The sequence below is a fragment of the Rhopalosiphum padi genome, chromosome 2 (assembly GCF_020882245.1).
Source record: "Rhopalosiphum padi isolate XX-2018 chromosome 2, ASM2088224v1, whole genome shotgun sequence".
NCBI classification, from domain to species: domain Eukaryota; kingdom Metazoa; phylum Arthropoda; class Insecta; order Hemiptera; family Aphididae; genus Rhopalosiphum; species Rhopalosiphum padi.
In genome coordinates, this window is record NC_083598.1 from 77,743,189 (window position 1) to 77,769,362 (window position 26,174).

Below are 26,174 nucleotides of genomic sequence, written 5' to 3' on the forward strand. Positions count from 1 at the left end.
GTCTCACGGCAGTGTGCTGTTAGCAGCGTACGAAACACGAATACCGATACGATCTACGATAGACAAATGGGAAAATTTAAATACTTGTTGGCCGCTTTGGTCGCATTTGCACTGGTGGTTTATCAAAAAAATGCTATCGACATTATCGTGGAGCCAGAAACAATGCCCGATGACGTTTGTTGGGGAGCCAAATTCGACCAGACGAAAGACCGTAGCAACGCCAAAGAAGTTCGACCGTTCCTTATAAACATCACGAACGAAGTATGTGAGATCGTGACATTTCAATATTATACATTATACATAACTACATATTAAGTAATTAGTTTATGGTATTAATTGGAACAGTTATCACACAACACACAAATCATTAAAAAAAAAAATAAATAAATAACCTATTATAATTTATAATAAATCATAATATTATATAGTATAGGTATCGTGCGTACCTGTAATAAATACCTACCTATTAATTATTAATACTATACATAGTAGTATAGTATATAATCTATATTGCTGTAAGATATCCAAAATATTTCAATTTACAATCTATTAATATAATATATATATATGTATTGGATATACAATATGGCTTATATAGCGTCGTGGCGTGACTATGGAGTGCAGACTCTAATTTAACACTTGAGTTTGAAATTAATAAATAAACATTAATATATAGGTAATTCACATTACTATTCATTAATCAACATATTCGGATGTTCGGGTGTCACGTACTCTACGTAATTTATTGACCAAGTGAACACAGATGTATATAGCAATCTTATTCCTATTAATGCTTTTAAATGCTTAAATACTCTATTTTTGTAAACTACTATTATCACATAAAGTTATTATGTGTCGAATATAAAATAAATAATAATTATAAGTATAGACATTTAAAAATATATGTGCGATAGGTAATGTATGGTGTTTTTTAAAAAAAATGTTTTTCTTTTCAATATCAAGACACAAGAGTATAGTTTACAAAAGTAAATCCCCCTTTATCGAAACTATGGCAAATATTTTTTAATTATAATATTTATTTTACTTATCAGTTATACGTACCTACACGGAGTTGAAACTGTTATTACTGAATTAAGATTGATATTAATATTCACAGTAAAAAATTCATTTTCGGCCATATACTATAACTTCACCTTCGACCTATGACTTTTATCAAACATCGGTAGTATAACAGTATATATATTCATGATCGGTGAAACATTAAACGAATCGCTTTTGCATTTGTTTATTGAAACTCTGCTGGTTAACTAAAAATTGTTTACAGCATAAAAGTTAAAAATACTTATCGACTGTATAATATTATAAAACTAAATTAATTTAGCTTAATTATTACTACAATTTGAAACTTTAAAATTATTTAAAGTTCAAACAAATATTTGATATTTTTATACTTTAAATATATTTATGATTATCATTAAGTCTCATTTTAGGATATTTTCTTAAGTTCCACGACAAATTATACCGTGTAAATAATAATTTAAAATTTAACTTTTATTATAAAAGTTTCAATTAAAAGTAATAATCGAACTTTATCTAAAATGAATGTGTGTTATAATAATCGTATTTTAATAATATCCATATCATTTTTAATAATTTAAATTAATTTTTGACAAAATCGTTATATAATATAATATTACAATATAATTTTAATATATTTTTAAACATAGTTTAATTAATTTTTTTATAGTCTATAAATATTAAAAATAATTGTATTGTATGTAATGATATGCTCACACATCATATAATTTATTGTATATTTTATTATCTTTTTAAATAAATAACGGTAAAGTTGTCGCACGCAGATAGCAGTCAATAAAAACCAATAATCCCTATTGATCACTGATGAAAGAAACGATTTACATTGTTTGGTAACGTAGGAACTCACACTTTATTGCGACAGTATGGCGCAAGGCGTGTGATCTTTTACGTGTGCCGCCAAAGACAAGGGATGGTCCAATGGGGCTCTCCGCTGTCACTTCTCGAAGGACGCGGAGGCCTTTGTCGGAGCCGCCTGCGACGCTGGCAGGATTGACCACGTCGTCTTCTCTCATCAGTGCGTACGCACCATTAGAATTAGTAACATCTCTCTAGAGTGCATGAGCACCAAATACTTTAATAATACACCCACCACACCGGAGACAGACTGCGAGCGACAACTGGACCATTTTCACTACTACGAAATACTTCAGTGTTGTTTTTTATTTGGATCCGTGTGATCAACCCATTCTAATTTTGTTAAGACAATTACTGGTTAACGAGTTCAATAGCGAATAAGGTAAGGTGCATGAGCATTATTTCATTTGCGTTGATTTGTGTAAATCTGCTTTTCTACACTTAATCTCTATACAGTGTATTTGATTATATTCTCGAATCACGATCTCGAGAGCCCTCCGACCATCAGGAGGAAGGTAATAACGTAATTTTAAGTAATTCTAATATTTACATCTAATTGGTCACCATAATTTCCCAGCACTTATAAGTGTAGGAGAAAGGTTCCATAGATCTGACATTTATTAAAGGCTTGTGTCCTTTATACTTATCGTTAATAAAATTAACAGAATCTCACTATAGGCTTCCCATTTTTATTTTTTATTTCTCATATTTTGCGTTATTACATGTATTAATATATATCTAACTTTTATAAAAAAAGATTTAAATTTTGAATTATTATTCACGTGAGATATTTTGTCATGGAATATTTTTGCGGGGATATTTTGACGTTTCACTGTATTTTCCGATATCTTTATTTGTGTTTTCTGTACGAAATTTGTTTGTTTTTCTTATCCCAAACTCTATCCCGATTAATTACAGCACATGACTTATTTGTCTGCACAATTTGGTACACAATTCTCACTCAACGAAGTCATCTCAGAGTTGCTTGTAATAAATTTAATTTACTTGCTTTTACCACAGGTTATCGCAGACTTGAAACACAGACTCACTAACACTAGACCGTTAGTAAAGCCGTTGCGTAGTGTGAATTTCGAGTACGGCTTCAACAGCGATCACTTGGCGAAGATCATTGATCATTGGTCGAATCGATACGATTGGACGGCCAGACAGGCGTACTTGAACACATTACCGCAGTTCAAGACCAACATTTACGGTCTGGACTTGCATTTCATACACGCGAAGCCACCTGCGGAGTCCTCGGCCAGGGCGATACCTCTACTTATGCTGCACGGGTGGCCCGGTTCCGTCGTCGAATTTTATAAAATTATTCCTATGCTGACCACTCCAATTGCCGGTCGCAATTTCGTGTTCGAAGTTATAGCACCCTCGTTACCAGGTTATGGGTTTTCGGACGCAGCCGCCCGGCCCGGCATGGGTCCGGCGCAAATGGGCCAAATGTTCGTCAAGCTCATGTCCCGGTTAGGCCACGAAAAGTTCTACGTCCAGGGTGGCGATTGGGGAGCGGTCATAACTGAAGCAATTTCAAAGATTTTTCCTAACAAGTGAGAGATTCTTTGCATCACGTATAGTGTATTCGTACATAGATTAAGTGCCTCTTTTTATCGTTTTTCAAAAATTTAAAGTGAAAACTTTTAAACTTTACATCATTTTATCATAATTATATTGACAAATTATTGCAAGTAATAATCAGAATATAAAAATCGTTTCCTAAATACTACTCACTTACCTATCACTTTTATGTATTACAACTGGTTAAAAAAAATAACGATTTCAACTAAAGTACCTGATAATTTTTTTACTCTACTGAACAATTTCTTAAGCTTAATATTAAGTATTTTTTTTAAATATTTTAAATATTAATTATTAAAGTATATTTTCATATAATAAGCTTGTATAACGATGGTGTATGCATAATGTACTATATTATTTTTAAGCATTTTTATATTGCTTATTCACATGCATATTTTGAATATTTCCTATACAATAAGTTGCAAACCCTAATATTAATTCTGTTTCATTTTTTATTCAATCACACTTACGTTTTTATATGTGTAATTATTATTAATTTTACCCTAGGGTCTACGGCATGCATTCGAACATGTGTTCGACTACTACATCGTTGACACTGAACGATTACGTTCGATTGGCATTGGGAACGTACTGGCCTTCGTTGATCGTTAGCTCCGAGAGTGAAAAATCCCGAACGTATCCACTGAGTAAGATGTTCTTTGGGTTCCTCGAAGAATCCGGATACATGCATTTGCAAATGACCAAACCCGACACAGCAGGTGCATTTTTAAAAATTTTTTATGATATTATATTAACACTTCAAAAACGAAAAAAACGTGCTATACGTGATTATAATTTACCGTATTAGTCAATCCACCAACAATCAGTATAGATGGAACTCAGTGGGGAAAGATATGAAGTGGTAAATAAATAACAATCCATAATAAATTCAACATTTTGTGATTACTATTTTGTAGCATGATATTTTGGAATAATTTATTATTTTTAAAGTGATTTAATATTCAGGATTTAACTATCTAATATATATGGGAAACAATTCAAGTGTTCACATTTTATCAAATGTATTCAATTTTAAAAGTAACTGCAGTTAAAAAGTTCAAGACATTTTGATGTTTCACTGTTATCTAAAAAAAAAAAATCGTTTAATTAAAAACCTCCCGTTTGCCAATTGAATTGTTGCTGAATATTAGTATGGCACGAGTTATCTATATATTAAAAAAATTAATGGTTTTGTATAATATGTCCATAATTATTAATTCAGTGCAATCTTAGATAGGTATTATTTATGAAAAAACTATTTAAAAACGTTAATAAGAGGTGTATTTAAATAAATTTGTCCGTCTATTGAAATGTAAGCTAGGTATTCGAATTTGAACTTCTCTCTAAAATTTAACAAAATGTCTTAATTTACGATTTTACGTCATGGATGCAGGTGTCGCTTTGAACGATTCGCCTGTCGGCTTAGCAGCTTACATCTTAGAAAAATTTTCCACTTGGTCAAACACGGATTACAAATATCTACCGGACGGCGGTTTATCCAAATTCAAGATGGACGAACTATTAGACAATGTCATGATTTACTGGGTGACTAATTCCATGACCACGTCGATGCGCCTGTACTCAGAGTTCGCCAGTAACAAATATCGTGCTCTTCCGCACACATTGTACGTAAATTACTGTACAATGTACATGCGTATTTTATATGGAGAGTTCGTGTTATAGACTATTAAATTCCTATTTCGTTTTGTATTATATATTTAGGGCCAAAGTTAAAGTTCCAGCAGCTTGTGCTATTTTCCCGAACGAAATGCCGATAGCGTTAGCACTGAAGACGCTTTTGAATCGTAAATTTGAAAATTTAGTCAGAGCTACGGAGATGAAGGAAGGTGGGCATTTCGCCGCGTTTGAACAACCCAGACTGTTGGCAAATGACATTTGGTCGACGGTTTACGAGATGGAAAGCATAAGAATCAATTCATTTTAATATTATTTATTTTATTTTTGTATATCACGATATTATTAAATATAGGAACATATTTTTTTTAAATTCTGTCCAAGGTGTTCTTTTGTAGTTTTCGGTCACCAATAACCGGAAGGAGAGATTCTAATTTCGTCGGCTTTTTAACTATATTTTCTGGTGATATGCGTCTGTGTCCTGTAATAATAAAAAAAGTTTTTTTATTTTTTTATTTCTATAATGTACATGATGAATAATATATTTATTCAAAAGAAAATAAAACAAAAAAATTGATAAAATATTATTTATTATAATATTAATTAATTAATTTAAATAATTTAGGCGATTCCAATTAAAAATTATGTTTTAGTGCTAGTTTCATAACTTATTGTTACGTGGAATCACCCAAAATATTTCACTTAATATAATGTACCTACATGTGTATAACAATTAAAGTATAATATTTTTAATATTCTTTAATTTTTTTTCTTCAATATTTTAATAATACTTTTGGCCTATTAAAATAAATAACTTTTTTTGATATTCAACTTAATTTTAAATTTTTATTACAAATATTTTCATTGATTTTTTTTTTTAAATAACTATTTTGTAAAAATACTAACTTGTCCTGCTTAAGTATACCTAATAAGAAATTATTAAAATATTATGTATTTAAATTATACATGATTAGAGCGTATAAAAAAAAATTGTTTAGACCTCCCACTCGCTGGAAAAATGAAATTTTGCCTACGCGTCCCTATTAGCTACATTTCTCATCGATTTTAATCGTAATTTGTAAGTTTTTCTAATTAGGTTGATATACCTTTCCATTTATGAAACGGTCGACCAGACTCTCCGTGGGACTGTATCAGCAACTCAGTAGCTCGTTTTGGTTTAAAGTAATTGCCGGCAAAATCGTCTTCTGTCGATTTCTGATACTTCTGAAATTGTGTACATACTATTATGATTTATTATATTAAATATACACGCGTTGTAACTATTGACGCAGTGGCATAATGCCAGTGACAGCAGGTCATGCGTGACATAAATAACATAAATACCAGTTTCCGATGCATATGATATTATAATAATAAAAAAATAAAAAAATTGTCCAAACAAAACGTGATTGCGAATTTGTCAAAATATCGTATGGCTTAACTACCGTGTGGGCGCGGCCGTTTCACCTGATCGTAAATGATTGGTACATCCGGTGACGACGACCGACGACTGCTGTCCGAACTGGAGGATTTGTCGAACGATAGACCGGCCAGCGTGTTGAATATGCCCAGCGACATCTTCCTCCGGCCGTTTTCGAACGTGCTAAATGCCGCCGAACTGTTGGCGGGTTGTGTTAACGTGCCTATTATATTATACTTAATATAATATTTATGCAAAAAAGACGTGCTATGTATAATAAGCCACAATAATATTGGAAAGCGTATAGATATATAAGCGCGGCCAACAACATAAGTTGTACCTACATAGATTCGAAATATAAAAGTGTCGTAAGTCTCGTTGCCGGGACACACTTCAAATATAATGCACCGTGTTCAAGAGTCAATAATAATAAGCCAAAACAAGTCAGGAGCCGGGTTTGAATAGAAAGAAAACAATTTAAAATAGCGCACAAGTCGTACACGCTGCAAATATAGGCGGGTGTTAACCACGCGATCGTATATAACACATAATTTAACCTGTAGCGGATGGAACGTATACATCGCCAACGAATTTTCAGAGTTTTCTAATCTAGCCGGAGCGGTCAGCGAGTTAATGGACTGCCTGCAGCCCGAAGACGACGCACCTACCCGTCCAAATCCCGAAATAATAGCTGATTTAAAAATAAAAATAAAAGATCTAAAAAAAACTCTTCCCCGCATTTACCCGAAGCCGGAGGCAGTTTTATCCTCGTCAGCTCCGGCAGTATCCAACTCTGCGTGTCGTCCTCCCATTCGGCGTCTTCTTTCAACCTCTCCAAGTTGCTGAAAGAATAATATCACCATTTATATTATGGTTATATTGGTTCTCATGCTATCGACTTTGACAGCCACAATCATTGTAATATTATGTGGTATGTACCATACCTATAATTGCATTCTTTCGATAGCGTTGGCACGATTTTTTCTAAGATTTGACTCTGCAGTTTGATCTGTCGCTCTTGTTTTCTAATTGTTTCTAAATAATCCGTCCGCTCGTTTTCAAATTCGCTTTGGATATCCGCCACCTCTCTGTCCGACGCTTTCAGCTGAAAACCAAAAACGTATAAAATCGTAACAGATAAACACTCGTGTATGTTTAATAGGTTTAGTATTAATAGGAATTGTAACATTTGAAAATTATTTTTCTATGACTATTCTATTTTTATTCAAAATTTGGTCTGTGTACTAGACATCTCAAAAAACAAACTTTATTTTGTACTTTTATGTATTTTCGAACTATTTTAAAGAATATAACTCTTTTTAATACATTTTTGTCGATTTAAGTTCATTAAAATGTATTTGTATGTCAATAACAAGTATAATATGGGATATACGAGTATAAGACGTGTTTGAAATATATTATTATATTATGTATATTAAGTATATATATTACTAATAATTTTTTTTAACTAATATACTATAATTTAAATTATAACTTAATATGTTATATATATTTAACCAAACATAATATTGTGTTTAGTTTTTTTTAAATATAGTCATAATGAAAAAATATGAAATAAAAAAAAATTAAAATGCTATATCAATAAAATAAGCATTAAAATATATAAAGTGATTTAAATTTTATTATAATAATTAGCTAATTGTTCATATTTTTAAGTGAAAGGTTTATAATACAAATACGATCAACTAGGTAGGTAATTCATTTAAAAGCCTTTTTTTTAAATGTTTAATGTGACATTTTTCTAGCCTCCAAATTTTAATAAATAATATGATTAGGCAATGGGCATATATCAATTCCACTAGCTATACTGTTCATAATATCTATACTTATCAATTTGCCTGGTTATTGATTACGCAAAACATTAAATTTAATATAATATGTATACAAAATATTTGATATTTTAAAAATTATTGTCTATAAAAGTTTTGGCAGTTGTTTCGTTGTTTTAAGTACATATTATAAATCATGACATTTTAAATACATTATATATTATATTAATACGTTGTATTATGTATTACCAAATTTAACAAAATTAATTATATTTTAATAAAAATATCATTTAAAAATAAATGTCGTCTAAGACTTATGACTGTATTGTTTCAAACATTTTATTTGAGACATGATTGAAAAAATATATAGATAGTATGAACAGTTATTTGATGGAGTAGTCGACTCATCTTTTAAAAAATAAAAAAAACAGTATGTTCCTGTAGAATTTATAAATCCCTAATAGGTACTTATATAATTTAGTCTCCCCATCCGTCTGGTCAAATCATAACCTGCTTTACTGTCGTCTATTTATCCCATAATAATATACTCGTATTATGCAATATACTTTTTGCCTATACTTCTTTAACGCCTCGTTCTTGGCCCTCAGCTCTTCTTGTATATCGTCGTACACGCCCAACACCAAGTTCGGTCCATCTTCGGTCTCGACGGTGGCCAGCGCCCTCGCTAACGCATTCAACCGTCTCTCGGCTGCTTTTTTCTTGCGCAATCGACGTTCCTGGAGCTCTTTGTCGTTGACTCGCTCACCGCCAACCATACTCTCTTGCAGTTTCTTCAACCTATACATCAAACACGATACCATGAATTTAATTATAATACTTTATAGTTGGAATGTAGTATTATAACAGCGTGCGCCAGTGTGTGTGTGTGACGATAAAATATACCTTTTCAATATTTCCTGTTGTGATGAGTTTAATTCTACTCGATTGCTCTTCAACGCTTTTTCCACTATCTGCTGCGGGGATGAAGTCCTACAACTATTTTCATTCTGAAAATAAGAAAAAACTACGTTTTTATACTAATACGGCATATGCACACAATATGTGCCATGAATGTTTTTAGTAAATATATAATATATATAAAATAAATCATCACAACTATATGACGCGAAATAAAATCTCGTAAAATCATAAATCAGTGTTGACTGAACCTTTAAAGCAGCGGATGAATTAAATTTCTAAAACTGTAAGATACGCACAATCTTAATAATTTTATGTTTAAAATATTCATACTTAAAAAATATTATAAATTTTACTTTTTTCCTTTTAAGATTTGACGAAATATATCGTGTACCTAAATGTATAATTTAACGTACATATCTATTCGCGAAGATTCTTTTGATTTGTCTCGACATGTGGACATGTAGTATTATATTATTATTATATTATTTTTATTTATAAATACACAATAATTGTATAATTATCACGCTACAATAATAATCATTTAAATTACTTTATTTACCATTAGATGCTATAGGTACTATATATATAGGTTAAGTGTTAACAATGAGTTTTTACTATTTTTTTCAACCTAAAATAATATTATAATGTTTAATACACTGAGTCAGTAAGATGTGTCTCATCACGGATTCTTTAAATAAATTTAACGACATTTTAATGCATATTATTTATCATATTATATACACGCCTTTAATATAAAATATCGGAATAATAGACTCACGACAGTTATGTAGCTAAATTGCTTATCTAAAACGCCGTGCAATCATAATTTATTATTAAAAAAATACATTTAAAATAAACCTTCACTTAAAAGTTAAAACACATTTTGCCATTTGGTTATTGAGTTATTATAAATTATTTTAAATATATAATATACAAAATAGTATACACATACGTGAATGTTCAAATTTGTGATCCGTATAGAGTCTATACGGATCACACATATAGAATAGTCGTATAGAGTATAGTGATAGTAGTCAGTAGTCACTAATAAAAAAAATACATTTCGACTATCGCACTTTTTATATTAAAATAACACTAAATGATTCATAAATAAAATACTTTATTACTACACTCTAGATACCTAATACATACTTGGTTCGAGATCTTTGCCAAGTTTTTGTCATACTTCTCTTTCAACGTTTTCAAATCTGCTTGCATCTGACACTTAGAATTGTATTCTTCTTGGTATTTTTCCCTTAGTTTGATCATTTCATCTTGATACTCCAGTCGCAATTTTTCTTTTTCGGAAATATCGTTCTGGCCGTTGCTCGAAGGCAACTGAGCAGTGGAAGCTTCCAGCAGTTCTTTTAGTTTCTTTATTTGTTCTTGATACTGGCGCAGCATCGTGTCTTTGGGATCTTCGTTTACATGTGGTTCGTTGTATATGTTCTTGGCGCGATTAGCGTACCTCAATGTCGACAATGTCTCGTCATAGTTATTGTCTGCAGGCGAAAGACAAGCGACCATCAGCGTTTTCGTATTTCCACCAAGAGAATCCTATATAACAACAAACATAATTTATTTAAAAAAATGATCGGAGGGCAAGTAGCCACTATTTTTGATCTTATAAATTAACATTTCTCTTGTTAATTATTTAATTATTTTTTACTTGTAGCAATCGGGTGAGTTTTGAATCTCTGTACGGTATGTGTTTTGCTTTTCCGTCAACCAGGGCTGATATCACGTTTCCCAAGGCCGACAAAGAGAGATTAATTTTCGTGGCTTCTCTAAGCCTATCTCCCGAGGCTCCGGTTTTCGCCTGACGTTCGCTGCCCGCCAAGTCCACCAGACTCAGCTTACCTCGTTTTATCGACTTAATTTCATCTACGTCTTGCGACGTTGACATCATTTCTACGGATATGGTGAAAATCGAATGGCTCCTGGAAGAGTCAGCGTTCATCATAGTGGCCCCGGTAGCTCTATTCCTCCAACCCTGTTCCATGAGCTTTTGACATTCGATCACGTCATGCACGGCATGATGTGACAACTCTAAAATAATAGACATACACAAGATCGGTCTACGCGGCGTAGAAGTTAATTGTAACATTATAATAACGCGCGTGTACCGTGTACGTAGACTCCCCTTTCCGGATTCTCCTTCAATTCAAGTCTCCGTTTGGTGTCCGTACTCAACAGGTCTCTCACTTCCTCGTTATAGATCTCAATATACGAGGCGAGTACCAAGAACTTAACGTCGTCCGTGACAGATATTGCCTCGAAGACGTGTTCGAAGGCTCTGGGTATGATACCGCGTTGATTCGGCGGTGAGTCTACACCCTGCATCGAGAAACTCTTACCACATCCAGTCTGCCCGTACGCAAACACCGTGCAGTTGTAACCCTCTAATATGCCCTATAGTAGTTGTAATTGGTACATAATGTGTATTCGTAACGATTTTCGCTGTTTTTTCTTCTTATTACTTACTTCCACAAATGGATAAGCGATGTCGTTATATATCTGCTCCGTGTTTGAATCGGGCCCGTACACGCCGTCGAACGTAAACGTTTTCGGCGGCGCCGAACCGTCCGTGGGATTGACTATCGAACAAGTGCATTTTTCCGAGTCTATAAATACCACGTTCTGAAATATAATTCATAGATGTTTGTTATAGAAAAGTTTGGCACGTTTGAATGCTCGGCATAGGTTCAATTATACAATTAAGATAATCGGATAATAAATTATGCATATTATATTATATTATTCGCTACAGATTTCATTCAGCCCGATATATTCACGAAAATCAATAACAATTTAAAAGTGCAATAACGTTTGAGTGATCGTATGGAAAATTTCGATTTTACTTCACAGTATACAAAAATTCAAAAGAATAATATTGTTGTGATAATATATACGTCTATATACATAATGTAGAGGGTACAATACTGACTATCGTTATAATGTTTAATTATAATAATAGTTTATTTTTTTTTTCTTAGTCAATACGGAAATACTATACTATATTATATTATTATAGCATTACGATAAACATAAAAATATATTTATGTAACGTAGTTTCTAGAAATTGAAAGGTTTATCACACTACAATATACGAGTAGTATAGTGATTAGTGAACATAGGTATTTATAATACTGTTATTTTTAAATGATTAAACAATACTTTGAAAATGCATACTATTACGATTTTTTACGAACCTCGCAGTTAGCCGGTCAACGGTCTATTTCTGTCTGTAAAGGGGGCAACGCATAATATAATGAACATTGGGTCACGCATTCCCGTAACCTCCACCGTACATCACTTCAGTTTTCAACATTGAAAAACGAAATTTTTGCGCACGTAAAATCACTTGGTATTATAATGTAATTCACGGCGACGGGGTTAAGAGCAGAGTTGGGTGGGTATTAGATGTGCGAATTGCGTGTCCGGCGTGTTTGCTATTCGTATACTTAGGGCGCGCTACCTAGCTCACTAGGTTTATGGGTCACAGTGGTGCGTGGGAATCGTTTTTATAATAGTGCGGTCGAGTATGATTGCCGACGAAATCTCATTACAGCTTTAATAGCCCATAATATATATACTTTGTACATATATATTATAATATTATATGTAGGTCAGGTATGGATAATTAGACCACGGTCTCACCTTACTGTTTAATGCCCGTTCCCTCGCGTTCATCGGCCGACACCTCGCAATGACTTTTACATTTTCCGAAGTCATCGCTGCACATTGACTGCAGCACCACGTTATTGTGATGTACATGCAACAAAAATGTATAATTTCCAGTTATAGTAATAACTAGTATATAATAATAAAATATTTTTTATAATTGCAAATCTCGACATCTACATTTCCCCAGTTCCCCCAAATCAAAGAATGTGCATAATAATTTTAAACCACGTTAGTAATCTATTTTTAATTGTTTATAATTGTAACTATTCAAAATTCTTTTTTATCATATTAGGATAACAAATAACAATTAACATAGTTATATAAATAAATTATGTATGAATTTATGATGCATTTATATATATTACCTAACTATCTCCCTACATCATCTTTCTACATAGGCTATAATATATTTTGACAACTGAAATTTTAAATTTACTGTACCTATAACGAGTAACGAGGCGACTTTATACTGAGTTTATAGGTTTATCGTTTTATTATTTTTGAACCAATTAAATATTTTACGACTGTATCACGTCATGGACTACAACATAATATGTGTAATATGTGTACTATATTATATCTTCAGGTAGGTACCTGAAAAAATCCAATAACAATTATGTTTATGTTTTGGTTATTGTTTTGTTATAATTTTTAGCAGGTAATGAATATATACGTATACTATATATTGTATACCTACCTAATAAGCAAATTAATCAAATAGTTTTTTTTTTTATGTAATGTAATGTAATATCGTATCGTAACGGGTCACGCAGTCTTCTTGGGCCTGAACGTTGGCCTCTTTGACCCTGAGTTTATTATGACTTTGATTTGGTTTAGCGCATTCGAATCCTTTGAAATATTAAACATCGATACGAAACGTATTAATTTAAAAAAAAAAAACCACGCACCACAATGTTATCTCGTCGTTGGCTATTATTATATTTTATTTAAAATTTTAATGGACGTTTCTCCGCAGTATTAGGTATTCGTGTCTGATTCACATGCGATTTTTTTTTACGTGCGTCAATAACATATTACATTTGATTCGTTATAAACTATAATATATATGTTTACTCCAATGTTCGTAAAGTAAATTCGTGACACAATACCGCAATGGAAATGTTTTTCACATTGCGTTATCATGATAAAATAATCAAATTGTATTCTAATTTTAATTTTGTGCCACCCATACCGACCACATATTATATTATTTATAATCGTGTATACAACAATATGTACATATTTTACTGATAAAAAACAATAGATTACCGATGTTATTTCATAACGATTTTGTCATTATAAACGCAAAAAATATACACGAATACTGAATACACTACAAAATAATTAAATAAAACGAATAATTATTTCGTATCCACCTTAATGATATAACAGTATAATTCATATAAATTTAATCAAACGACAAATGTTTGGAAGCACAACTTTATTAGGCATTAAATAAAAAAAAAGACGGTTTACGACGAAAATACGAAATTTTATTTGACATAATTTAGAATTAATAAGTCAATGTAGGAATGCTAGTGCCTAGTAGAGTATAGGAACTCGACTCTCGTTGCCGAGTTTGACCGTGTCTGTCAGTGGTATAACATGCGGTAAAGCTACAATGACTTATCACCCTAAGACTATGATTTAACACCCAAAAAATGTTTGACTATGAAACAGTTTAGTTTTTTCATTATTCTCGTGCTAGGAGCGTAAATAAATTTATAATTTAATTATAAATATAATGTTAAAATTGATAATAGTAGGACAATGTACTGGTTATTTTATTTATGCGTAGAATTTTATGATTGATTTACTTCACTCACATAAGTGTTAGTTACATTTATAAAAAAAACCTATCTTTGTAAAACCAATATAATATATTCGCTTGTCGCTTCACTCGGAATCTATGTTGTCTAATAGTGTGTGATGTAGAACTGTAGAAGTATGATGGGTATGACCGGCGGTTGTTTTAACTGTTTTAAGTTTAGAGCTTTTACGATAACTGTAGGCCTCCTACTCTCAAAATCTTAACCCCGGTCGCTCCCATGGCGTCCGTGAAATTTTAGGGTACGACATGCGCGATCATAACACTGCAATCGGTAAATAAAACCGAAATAGTTAAACACAAAACGGTTCGATATATGGAGCTTTCGGTTCAAGGTTTTTACCCGGCGTGGAAATAATAAATCCAGTCAAAAGAATAATACACTTATGTACAGAGTTATATGCGATGTTGTATAAATAAGTATGTGAACTTGGAATGCACGTTTGTACATCGCACCCGCCCGCCGTCGGTGAAATAGGTGTACGCGCGTTACATACGGTCCGACCGTCGTCCATGTAATATTATAATAACGATAAGTGGGTTTCGACACAGAGCGTTATTCGATTCGCGAAAATAATCAATAAAATATCGTACTATCATTATTACGAGTATGTATATACGTATAAGTCGGCTCGTTGTTATACACCTGTCAAACGCAATCACCACTAACACGTACCTACGACCGACGTCTACATGAATGTCGACACTATTATAGTTCCAACCCCGTGGCTAACCTCGTACTTTAAAATTCGTATGCCGTCGCTTTCGCAATTTCGCATATACTGGTACACACACACACTACATTTCGTAGTAAAGTATATGTCAGGCTATTTCTCATAATATATATGAGCAGGTCGAATGTATATTGTAATACGAGTGTCAAGTTGTAGCCAAGCAAAGAAAAAACAATTTAATTTACTACGCAGTACGCGACACATTTTACATTTACCAAAAAACGTTTATTAATATTTGAAAACGATAGTCATTATTATAATTTATAGGTGTAAGCTTTTTTTATTATTAAAATGAAAATAGTGGTTTTTATAAAAATTGAAGAAATGCTTAAAAAGTAATACCATATAGGTATTCTCACTATTCCCAGATCCCAGCATAATAAAACGACTATCATAATAAATTATATAGTGAAACAATGGAAAGCATATTAAAATACTACACAAAATATAAATGATTGTTAAATAATAATTGTTTTACTATTTCAGCTTTCTTAAATTATTGTACCCACAAGTTTATTTATCATACACGATGAACTTGTGTGCACAACATAATCTTTATTTTTGACTTTCTAATTATTTAAAAAAAAAAATCATAAATAGAAACGCTTTATGATAGGGTTGTTAGATTGAAATATTTTTATATCCGAGTGACGGCTAACAATTAATTTCTACCATCTATTTCTTGGAAGTAGTGTCACTGGACGAACCCTTCCCTCACGTTGTCACATCTGGTTCTCTATTTTATCTAATTTACTTATTGTTTTTCTATGTAAACAGATTGTAAATCTTTTATATAAAAAAAAAAACCATCTATTTGGGCATTGGGCTGAATTTTCTAATTTTACAATGTGTACCTACAACCAGAGTTTGTGAATCATTCCATTCCAAACTGAATAACATGTTTTACTATCTAAATCCTAATATTTTTCAATTAATCGATGTCTTAAAACAAGTACAATGTGATATATATGTACAAATTTGTAGTTCAAATTTAAATAATAGACGTGGGGAAATATGAGATAAAGAAAAATGTATAAGTTCAGCGATGACTATCAGCGATCAAAATAATGAAATACATATAATTAAATATATAGAAAAGTTGGCATACATGGCGTTGCCGATAGTAAAATAAATAAAATAATACTTTTCCAAATTTATATTATTTTACGTTGAATATTTTAATATAAACAATATTATTATACGTATTTTATTGTTATATTATTATTGTTTTTTATTTATTAAAACTATTATATTGTAATGCAAATTTTCAGTGTAATTTAGGCCCCTAAGTAATTTTAAACTATTCCCCCTTTAATATTAACTGTTTTACAAAATTCTTTAAGTTACTACTATTATTATATATTTTCCATATTATTGACATATTTTATTATTAAACATATAGCTATACTATATAGTGTTTATTATCAAAACTACAATCGTTTTATTTAATATCCACAGTGACATCTTCTTTAATTTGGTAAATTTTTTACTGGATTATAAAAATATTTCAATAATCAGTTTCTATTCGCGCGTTTTTTTTTAATAGAAAAATCAAAAATAAAGTTTAATAAGTTGTGCGTGATAAATAAAGATAAACTTGTAGATATTATGCAGCATGCAATTCGGACAGGTCTCTCTAAGAGTTATTGGCATATATAATTTGGACATTCCAATTTATGTTTATTTTTTTGGCATGCAATTTGGATGTACCGATAATATTAGTATATTACATCTAAATAATAAAAAGAGATTAAATATTTAGCTGATCTCTGTAGACATACGTCTTACGTAGTAAATTCAGTATAAATACTGATGATTATAGATATAATAAACTATATAGGTATAGGTTAAGGAAAAAATGCACAGGCTATATATTATATAAAAATTAAAAATGTATTAAAAATTATTATAGAATCTCATATTATAATTATCATGAACTCATAAAATGAAAAAGAGATAGAAATATCCATAGTAAAAATCAAATTAGGTATATATATAATATATATATATAAATATAATTATCTTAAACTCTCAACAAACAACAATCTGCTCATATAGGTATAGGCAAAGGCGTAGACAGGATTTTTTTATAAGAAGGGCTAAATACTTTTAACTTTAATTATTGAAATTTAAAAACAACAACAAAACAAAAATACTGATAGAATATGAACGTTGATTTGCCGTTAACATATTTACTATTTTAAATAATTAAAATTTGTAAGACAATTTCCATATTTAAATTTAAATATTTCATAACAATATAAAAATACGGTCAATGGGGGGCTATAGCCCCTTTAGCCCCCCCCCCCTTGCCTATACGACACTGTATATAGGTACGACGTAAGCAATAGCTTTATAATATTATGATTGGTAATTAATGATATCAACAACTACAGAGCGGTTATCTATACTTTTTTTCTTTTTAATAATTTCTATAATTTGATAATGTTTCAGTCTAAAAGTGATATTTTAAATATGAGTTTGAATTATTCGGCAGTTTATATTTTTGCACATAGATCGTTTTAACAACTTTAATTTCATCCTTTGGTAAAAACTAAACATGGGCACTGGGGTTGTCTCGATAAAATTGGTTATGCTGCGAGCCACTTATAACGCTAAACCAACTTAAATATTGGAGTATTATCGACTCGAAAAAATAATAAAATAGATATATAAAGCCTTCACCAAACATAATTGAGGTAAGTTCATGTTAGAGTCTAAAACGGGATTGTCCCTTTTTGATCATCATGTCCCGTTGTCCCGACAAACTTTGAACAGGACGCTTTTTATCCTGTTTTTAGAAGATGGTCCCGTTTTTACATATTATTACATTGTATTTTTAAAATAAATCGATCTATGAAAAAAATCTAAAATAGTTGTATAACCAAATTTATAAATAACAGATAACAGTTTTTGTAATACAAGATTAAGGACCGATGATAATGAACAATTAAATTAGCGATAGTGTTTAATAATAAAAAGACAATTTTCCTAATTGTTTAAAAAAATTGCATTTGTTTTGAAATGCAAAATTGTGTTGATTAATGATACTAAAAAAATAAATATTTCTAAACATTCGAACACTTTTATTATTTAGTTTAGGTTAATTAACTCAAATGGGTAAAGTAACAATAATAATTTTTTGAGGGGGGGGGGTGTAACAACTGTTCCGTGTTTTTATTTTTTAAAAATGGTCACCCTATGTTAGACATCTTCCAAGAGTTCTAAGTGCTATTTATAGCAATTACGTTACAGTGAATAATTCCAAACCAATAAGTCGGTTGTTGATTGTTATAATACCTATAGCATTTGTACTTTTTTTCTGTTGTAACTATTCCTTCTCTAAAACACGACTTGCCGAGCAAAGTTTCAACAATTAGAATTATGGACTTAGCTTAGCTCAGAATCGATTTCGAATTTTTCAAACGGACGCGTTGTGGCGAAAATCAGTTGTGGTGCAGGACGACTGCAGTTTTCGAGGCCATCAGACCGGTTGATCGATAAGCATTGTCTTTATAGTTATCGGCGCGACGGACGCGATGAAGATCACACAACAGCGATCCTTTCCACGTCGGGCGAGGCGACACAGCCACCGTTAAGCATACGAATGGTTACGGCTATGGTGGCGGAACGAATGCCCAAGGCAGCTACAATTGCATCCCCTCAGCCGAGCGGTTGGCTACCATTGTTCTCGCCATAGCACGTGCACTTGCACTCACCTAAGTCACGGTCGTCGTACGCCCCCAACTCTACCGCCAAAGTCGTTCAAACCACACAAACATTATTGTGTGATTTATTGTTATAATATATCGAAATAAAATGTACCTAATTTACATAATATATTTGTGTATAAACATAAAAAAAACACTGTTTTTTATTGAATCATTTATTAATCGTGTATCCAGGGTCGACCTGGCCAGAGCCAGAGAGCCGGGATTCCTGCCTGGACCCTTGCCGTATTATAGTTCCTGGGCCCATGTACTGGCTGTACTGTGTTACCCCAAAATACAGTAAAAAATTATTATTGGGCTCCAGAAAATAATTCCTGCTTGGGCCCTCAGGTGCCCGGCCGACCCTGCGTGTACCGTGTTCCTACGTAATTTGTAGATCAAATTGAAATGGTTAAAACCCAATAACAAAACTCAGAAATCTAACATTCTGCTGCACAGTAGGTACCTAGGTTTTGAGTGTATCGCGATGGCTCGTTATCGAGAGAGGTCACTATAATAGTGTAATGGATATGGAATGTGTTAAACTTGAATTCAAATCTGCTTTTTTATTAAACTAAAGTAGGTAGTTCTTCAAAACTTTATTAATTTTTTAGTAGTTATTCTTGATTTCAAAGGAAAAAACTATAGGGAAAGACATATATAAGTCATATGCAAACTCTATATATTACAAATTTACACGCATGTAATACAACATCTATGTTTCAAAAAAGAAGAATAACAATGTAAATAACCTATAAATAATATATATATATTAATCAAGTAGAATGCGATAAATAATTGAATTTGTAAAAATTGTATAATATAAGAAAAAAAGGTAGGTACTAGACTAAACGTAACATAAATTTGACATTTATTAATTTGAAACCATTATTAACTATATATTAGAACTATTATTACCTATCAAAAATAATACCTCAGAGTGAGGAGTAGGATGGCGTCCAAAACACTGGACTTAGAAATTTTCCTATTTGTACCATATATATATACGAAAATAATAGGTCAGAAAAATATACAACAAATTTATCGATATATCAAACCTGTAAAATACTTTAAGTCTGTGTAGTCATGTATGCCATGTATGTATGCAGCAGCTATAATTTATTTCATTTGCCGCTTTCGTATTTGTAGTTAATTTTATCGCGCGACTTAAAACAAATACGTCGACGAAAAGTGTGGCACTATATAGGAATCCGAATTGAATCGAAAGAATGTCAGAATTAATAGTGACAGTCTCGGCGCCGCGTATTTTTGAAACCAAAAACGATGCAAGGTAACTAATATATTACGAACGGTACTTTTAGGCTTTAGTTAATACGGACAAAGTGAGATTATTAAATAATATGTATTATACATATATAATATAATACATACACGACAATGTTTAGGTAAATTTATTGACGGATCCTAATTTCCGATTATTGACGACTTCAAATCGATTACTGTTCCGGACAAAGGCGATGGACCGCAGTACTTCACGGATGAACACGAAACCACGACGTGTAGTAAAGGTACTAAATATAAAACGTCCCCGAGAGACCTGCGGCGAACACGCGTCCACTCTGGCTCGGAGCTTTTGTCGGACTACAGGTGTTACGGCATACATAATAATAATAATATACACGGCGATTTTGTCATTTCGTGGAGGTGTGCATATAAGAGCGGTAACCACGGGATACAGTACGAAGGGTTCTAGTTAGGAAGGGATGACCGAATTAGGCAAGCGCGACTTACCAAACGTCGACGCGACCAATTCACTATGATACCGTTACGCAGCAGTCTCGGGTATAGTCACAATTTAAGATATATACCTATATTATATATAGCTATAATAGCCATATAGGTATAGTATACCTTGAATCCCGAGTATACTTGACTACTGGGCGTCATAAAACACAATTTAAATTATAATAAAACCCTTTATTTAAAGACAATAGTATCTATTTTTATATCTGGCCGATTATATAAAATTATTGGTTAATAAAAAAAAAACAAATTATATTTTTAAAAATAATTCAGATAATTTAGAAAAAAAAATACAAACTAAAATTTAAATTAAATCTAACTAAATGGCTAACCGAACATTTAAAAAATTTTCAGCATTTTTAGGATTAATTTTGAGACTTTTAAAGAGGGCAAACAATATTTACTATAAATAAATTTAAATTGTTGAATTATACATAATAAATATAATTTTCTAGTCAAAAATTGTAAATTAACCATAATAGACCTAAAACGGCTAAAACAACATGTATTAAATTCTAATGAGCAAATCAATTAACTAAGTTTGTCTTAGTATTATATCAGTCTGTTTATGGATTTCAAAATAACATCACCTTTAGTTTTTTGGTATATTTTGTACACGTTTTTACTATCATTAACATAAAAAAATATAATAGGATTTCACAACTACATTAAATATGTATGGAACATTCAACCATCTGCATTGTGATATGTTTTTAGAGGATCTGTCCTCAGCTTAAATTGATTAGATTTGACCGTGAAATGTTATTTAAATTTAAAGGCACTAAAAATAATTGTGAACATAATTTACTAATGTTTTGATTTTCCATAAAAAAAAAATAATAATTGGCAAAATCACCAAAAATTAAATAAAAATTATTCTACACAAAAATAACTTAAAACCTAAGTCATTCTTTCAATAGTCATAAAATTTGGTGTCGTGTGACAGTAATTAAAATGTAACATTCAAGTACAAAATAATATGACTTAAATCTAAAACTAGTGTTTGTAGGAACCCATAATTTACACCCTGAAAACCTGAACATTTTGGGCTTTGACCTTTTGACAATTAATTCCGAATTATTATCTTCGTAAGATATTAAGATACTTGATATGTATTTGTATTTGGCACATTAGATAGTTGATTTTGCTTCTCTTGTTGATCAACCTGTAAAAATAAACCATACTTTATATTATAAATATTTTTTTAATTACAATAATAGAATAGATATAGAATAAATAAATTATTATATTATTATTATTATTATTTTGTCATGGAAATAAAATAATTAATTACTTAGTAAAGTTTCATATGAAATTATAAATTTACAACATTAATTTTATAAAACACGGCAATAAATCAACTTTAATAGTAGGGTATATTTACTTCAGCTTTGAATTCTTCAATAACAGAACCAGACTCTGATTTAATACTATTGGTATAACCTTTAGTCCGATGCCTGAACTGATGAGTAACTAAAAATTGACTTGTAGCAAATCGTTTCTTGCATATATCACACACATATGGTAACTGACTATCTTCGACCTCATTATGTGTTGCCATATGCATATCATAATAGTGTTTTACAATAAATGATTTACCTAATACAATAACCATTAGAACTTTAAAAGTTAATAGTCTTCAGACAAATTATCTAAAAACTCTAAAATATAATACCAACCACAAACTTCACAGACAAGAGGTCCAGTCACTCCATGTGTAGTTCGATGTTTGTGAAGATTATCTTTACGACTAAAATGTTTATGACACAAATCACACCCATACAATCGTTGACCAGTGTGACTCAACATGTGACGCATAAGATGTTCTTTACGACTAAATGATTTAGAGCATGTCTCACAGCTGTATGGACGTTCCCCTTTAGATAAACATAATAAAATTATATTATAATATAATATTATTAAATTAATTAAGACAATTCATTAATTTGTAATGGATTATATAGTTATAAGAAACTCAAGATATATACAATATATTATTTATTATACAATACTTACCAGTATGAAGTTTCCTATGTTGGATTAAATGCTCTTTTCTTTTAAATTTTTTCTCACAAACATCACAAGGAAATCTTGGAGGCATCGTATCTCTTGTACTTCTTGTCGGTATATTATGAACATTTCTATTGTTTATAGCTTTGCATACTTGACTATGCATAACTATTTCTTCCTCAGATTCTAATACTTTACCACATGCAGTGCACGTTGCAAGAGCTCCATCCATTGGTAAAAACCCATTCATATATGGTTTGATATCATTAGGCTTACTGTTATCCAAATCTGAATCTTGATCGTTACTTCAAAAACAAAAATTTAAAATACACATAGAAGTAACTAAACATAACTGAAAATGTTTTTTAATTAATTAAGAATATTGACTTGATAATAACTAACTCAGATCTATTATAATGCAGACTAATCTCTGGTTCAACAGGTAATGGAGTCACATAATTTATAGAATGAATATTTAATTCTGAATCTTCTTTATCTGAACTAAGATTATCCTTAAAAAATAATAAAACATCTTATTAAAATTATATAATAGTTTGTATATATATTATTAACCGATCAAATAAACATATTATTATAACATAACATAACTCAATATAATGCATTTTTTATAAATAATTTTCTATAAATTAAAAAAAAACTTTATACAGATATTTTTAATAATTTTGAGTAAAAGTAGTATACACAGTGACCCATATGTGTTGGGTTTGATGAATATTGTGTGTATACTTTCTTCAAAATTTATATTTATTTATTTATTCTACTACTTCTACTACATATAGGGCCAGATTGACCCGACGAGTTACCGAGTAAAACTCGGTAAATCATTCAAAATAAAGACTGGTTATTAGTATTTAATTGTAATTTTTTTTTTATAATAATGATAAATTAGTACGAACATTAGTAGAAAATATAAATTAATCAAATTATTAAACCATATTATAATAGTTGTAGCTGTTAACAAATGTTAGAAATCCTACAACTTGGTAAGGTAATACCTTGAAAAATCTGGCACTGAGTGCATAGCAGTTATGAATAACGAAACAGTTCAATCTATAATGCTTACAGGTATAGAATAAATAGTTTGTACATTTTCACTAGCATCATTTTCTTCATTTGATGAATCTGTTTGAACCGACTGGTTTAAATTATTGGCTATCGTATAATTATACTTCATAGATTCAACTCCATTAGTTGTACTAGTTATAACTTGCTATTATAAAACAACAAATTGATGTAATTAGACATAAATCATTAATATTTTAACTAAGAACCAATAATTACCTGCATATTATCATATTTACAAAAATCTTGATATTTACTGTTTACATCATTTACTATTTGTATTGATCCAGATTGAACAAGGTTAGACAGACTTTGCATTGTAAGCACAGATGAAGAAAGATCAGAGCTATTATTTTTCTTAGTACTTGCAGAATTATTTTCTAAAGATTCTCGTACATAAACCTAAAATAATAGTTTTTAAATGGAAAAAGTGGTGATAATTAATTTGAATTACTATTATTTGGTTAAATTATACAGAAAACTATTAACCAAAAACAAATTAAATTATAACATTTTTTAATTTAACTATAAATATTCAAGATCAGTACAAAAAGTGATGAATAGTAAGGTAGGTCCCTCACAGTATTATCTACCAATTAATTAAAACTGTTACTTGTAATTAAAATAAATATAAATTAAAATAACTTACTTTTCCTTGGCATTTCGCTTGATCCGAAACACTTAAAGTTGCACAATAACTTTTTAACATTGATTCGGTATTTACACATTGATCTATAAATTCATACAACTCATCCATTTTTGCTATACAATTTTCACATATTCCTTTTGGTAAGCTGTCACTTTCTTTGATCTAAAAAAAAAATATATTATAATAAATATATTCAGTCAGTGATCTCAATAAATTATTACCAAAAAATTACATTAGGAATCTTGAAAATTGTTTTTTAAAAATGACAACTACATAATATTATTGACATAAAATAATTTTTTTCATATAAAAGAAATCATTTATATCTAATTATTTAGAAAATATTATGTACACAACTATAATATTATAACATCTAACTTTTAATTCATATTAGGTAAATTTCTAAACAATTAAATCAACTATAATACTTTAGAAATTATATTAAACAATTTAATAAGTATGTAAAACTATATTAATATATTATTTAAAAAAAAAATAATTTTTACTACCTAAATAATCAAAAAATTCACAAATTCTTAAATGCGAAAACGGAATAGACAAATATAATTTGAAAACATTAAAAATCTAGCCACAAATTTGAAATAACCTAATAATAACTGAAGTACAGACACTACAGACAGATCTTGCAGTCAACTCATAAGGGTTGATGAAAAATATTCACTGATCATATAATATTAATTGTAAAGCACTAGTGTCTTATTAGTTGTCTCACTCACCTGGAGGGGAATACACTTTTTCAGTTTGAACTGTAGCTGCCGTTCGTTGCTCTCCCGACTCTTGAACAGATGGTGTTTCTTGCCGCCTACGCACATGCAGAGCCGGCACAACTCGTAAAAGTCAACCTTTTTGTAAATGCTCATCTTACGGAAATTCCGAAAAAAAAAAATTGGTCAAGAGCAACTCGATTTATCCTACCCACGTACTATTTATCCCAAGGCGGAGATTCGACAACCCCGCCATTTGCGTCGCTATTTTTCAGTTTTTGGCGTAAAGATCGCTTCGCGAACGCGATGATGTTGTTGACTGTAGTTGTCTGTTATTACTTATTGTTGTTGTTGCTGCTGTTGCCATCAATGGCCACCGAGTGCACCACATGCACCATTGCACATATTTCGCATGTTTGCGCTAACCAGTACCCCAATCCTAGTAAGCTGTAATCGCAACAACTGATAACACCGGCGGCCACGAAACCCTTAGCTTGCTGCAACCACCGTCCACCACAGAATACAGATATGTATATTATTTATTAATAATTTCATATTTGTATGCATACACTAGTCAAGTACATAATTGACTATCTAGTTAAATACATATAATATATATTTCTGGTGGCAACTACAACAATAATATAAATATTATAATATTATATTATATTATTCAACCATGGTCTTAAAATATGAAAATCACTATACTATACA

The 26,174-nt window shown here is 30.8% G+C and overlaps 3 protein-coding genes across 5 annotated transcripts; 1 reads left to right on the forward strand and 2 right to left on the reverse strand.

Annotated features, from left to right (window-relative positions):
- LOC132923477 (juvenile hormone epoxide hydrolase 1) lies at nt 1-5,512 on the forward strand. The gene is made up of 5 exons (XM_060987502.1): nt 1-261; nt 2,935-3,476; nt 4,012-4,223; nt 4,898-5,129; nt 5,227-5,512. The coding sequence occupies exons 1-5, from the start codon at nt 67-69 to the stop codon at nt 5,447-5,449; spliced, it is 1,404 nt and encodes a 467-aa protein (XP_060843485.1). The 5' UTR covers nt 1-66; the 3' UTR covers nt 5,450-5,512.
- On the reverse strand, nt 5,440-21,102 carry LOC132923474 (osmotic avoidance abnormal protein 3). Of its 3 annotated transcripts, none has more exons than XM_060987499.1 (13): nt 20,622-21,102; nt 12,931-13,018; nt 11,755-11,910; nt 11,397-11,682; nt 10,940-11,319; nt 10,423-10,827; nt 9,253-9,356; nt 8,916-9,147; nt 7,504-7,664; nt 7,304-7,401; nt 6,607-6,782; nt 6,246-6,363; nt 5,440-5,620 (listed from the first exon to the last, which is right to left on the reverse strand). In XM_060987499.1, the coding sequence occupies exons 2-13, from the start codon at nt 13,003-13,005 to the stop codon at nt 5,508-5,510; spliced, it is 2,304 nt and encodes a 767-aa protein (XP_060843482.1). In that variant the 5' UTR covers nt 13,006-13,018; nt 20,622-21,102; the 3' UTR covers nt 5,440-5,507. The 3 variants fall into 3 exon arrangements, 2 of the variants coding, with proteins under 2 accessions (XP_060843482.1, XP_060843483.1); XM_060987500.1 differs by lacking the exon at nt 6,607-6,782 and adding an exon at nt 7,117-7,223; XR_009661178.1 differs by lacking the exon at nt 6,607-6,782.
- A 50-nt stretch (nt 21,103-21,152) lies between these two features.
- On the reverse strand, nt 21,153-25,882 carry LOC132923476 (zinc finger protein 436-like). Its single transcript, XM_060987501.1, has 9 exons — nt 25,473-25,882; nt 24,736-24,897; nt 24,306-24,488; nt 24,088-24,234; nt 23,406-23,515; nt 23,010-23,308; nt 22,673-22,870; nt 22,378-22,592; nt 21,153-22,158 (listed from the first exon to the last, which is right to left on the reverse strand). The coding sequence occupies exons 1-9, from the start codon at nt 25,614-25,616 to the stop codon at nt 22,090-22,092; spliced, it is 1,527 nt and encodes a 508-aa protein (XP_060843484.1). The 5' UTR covers nt 25,617-25,882; the 3' UTR covers nt 21,153-22,089.
- Nucleotides 25,883-26,174: the final 292 nt, after the last annotated feature.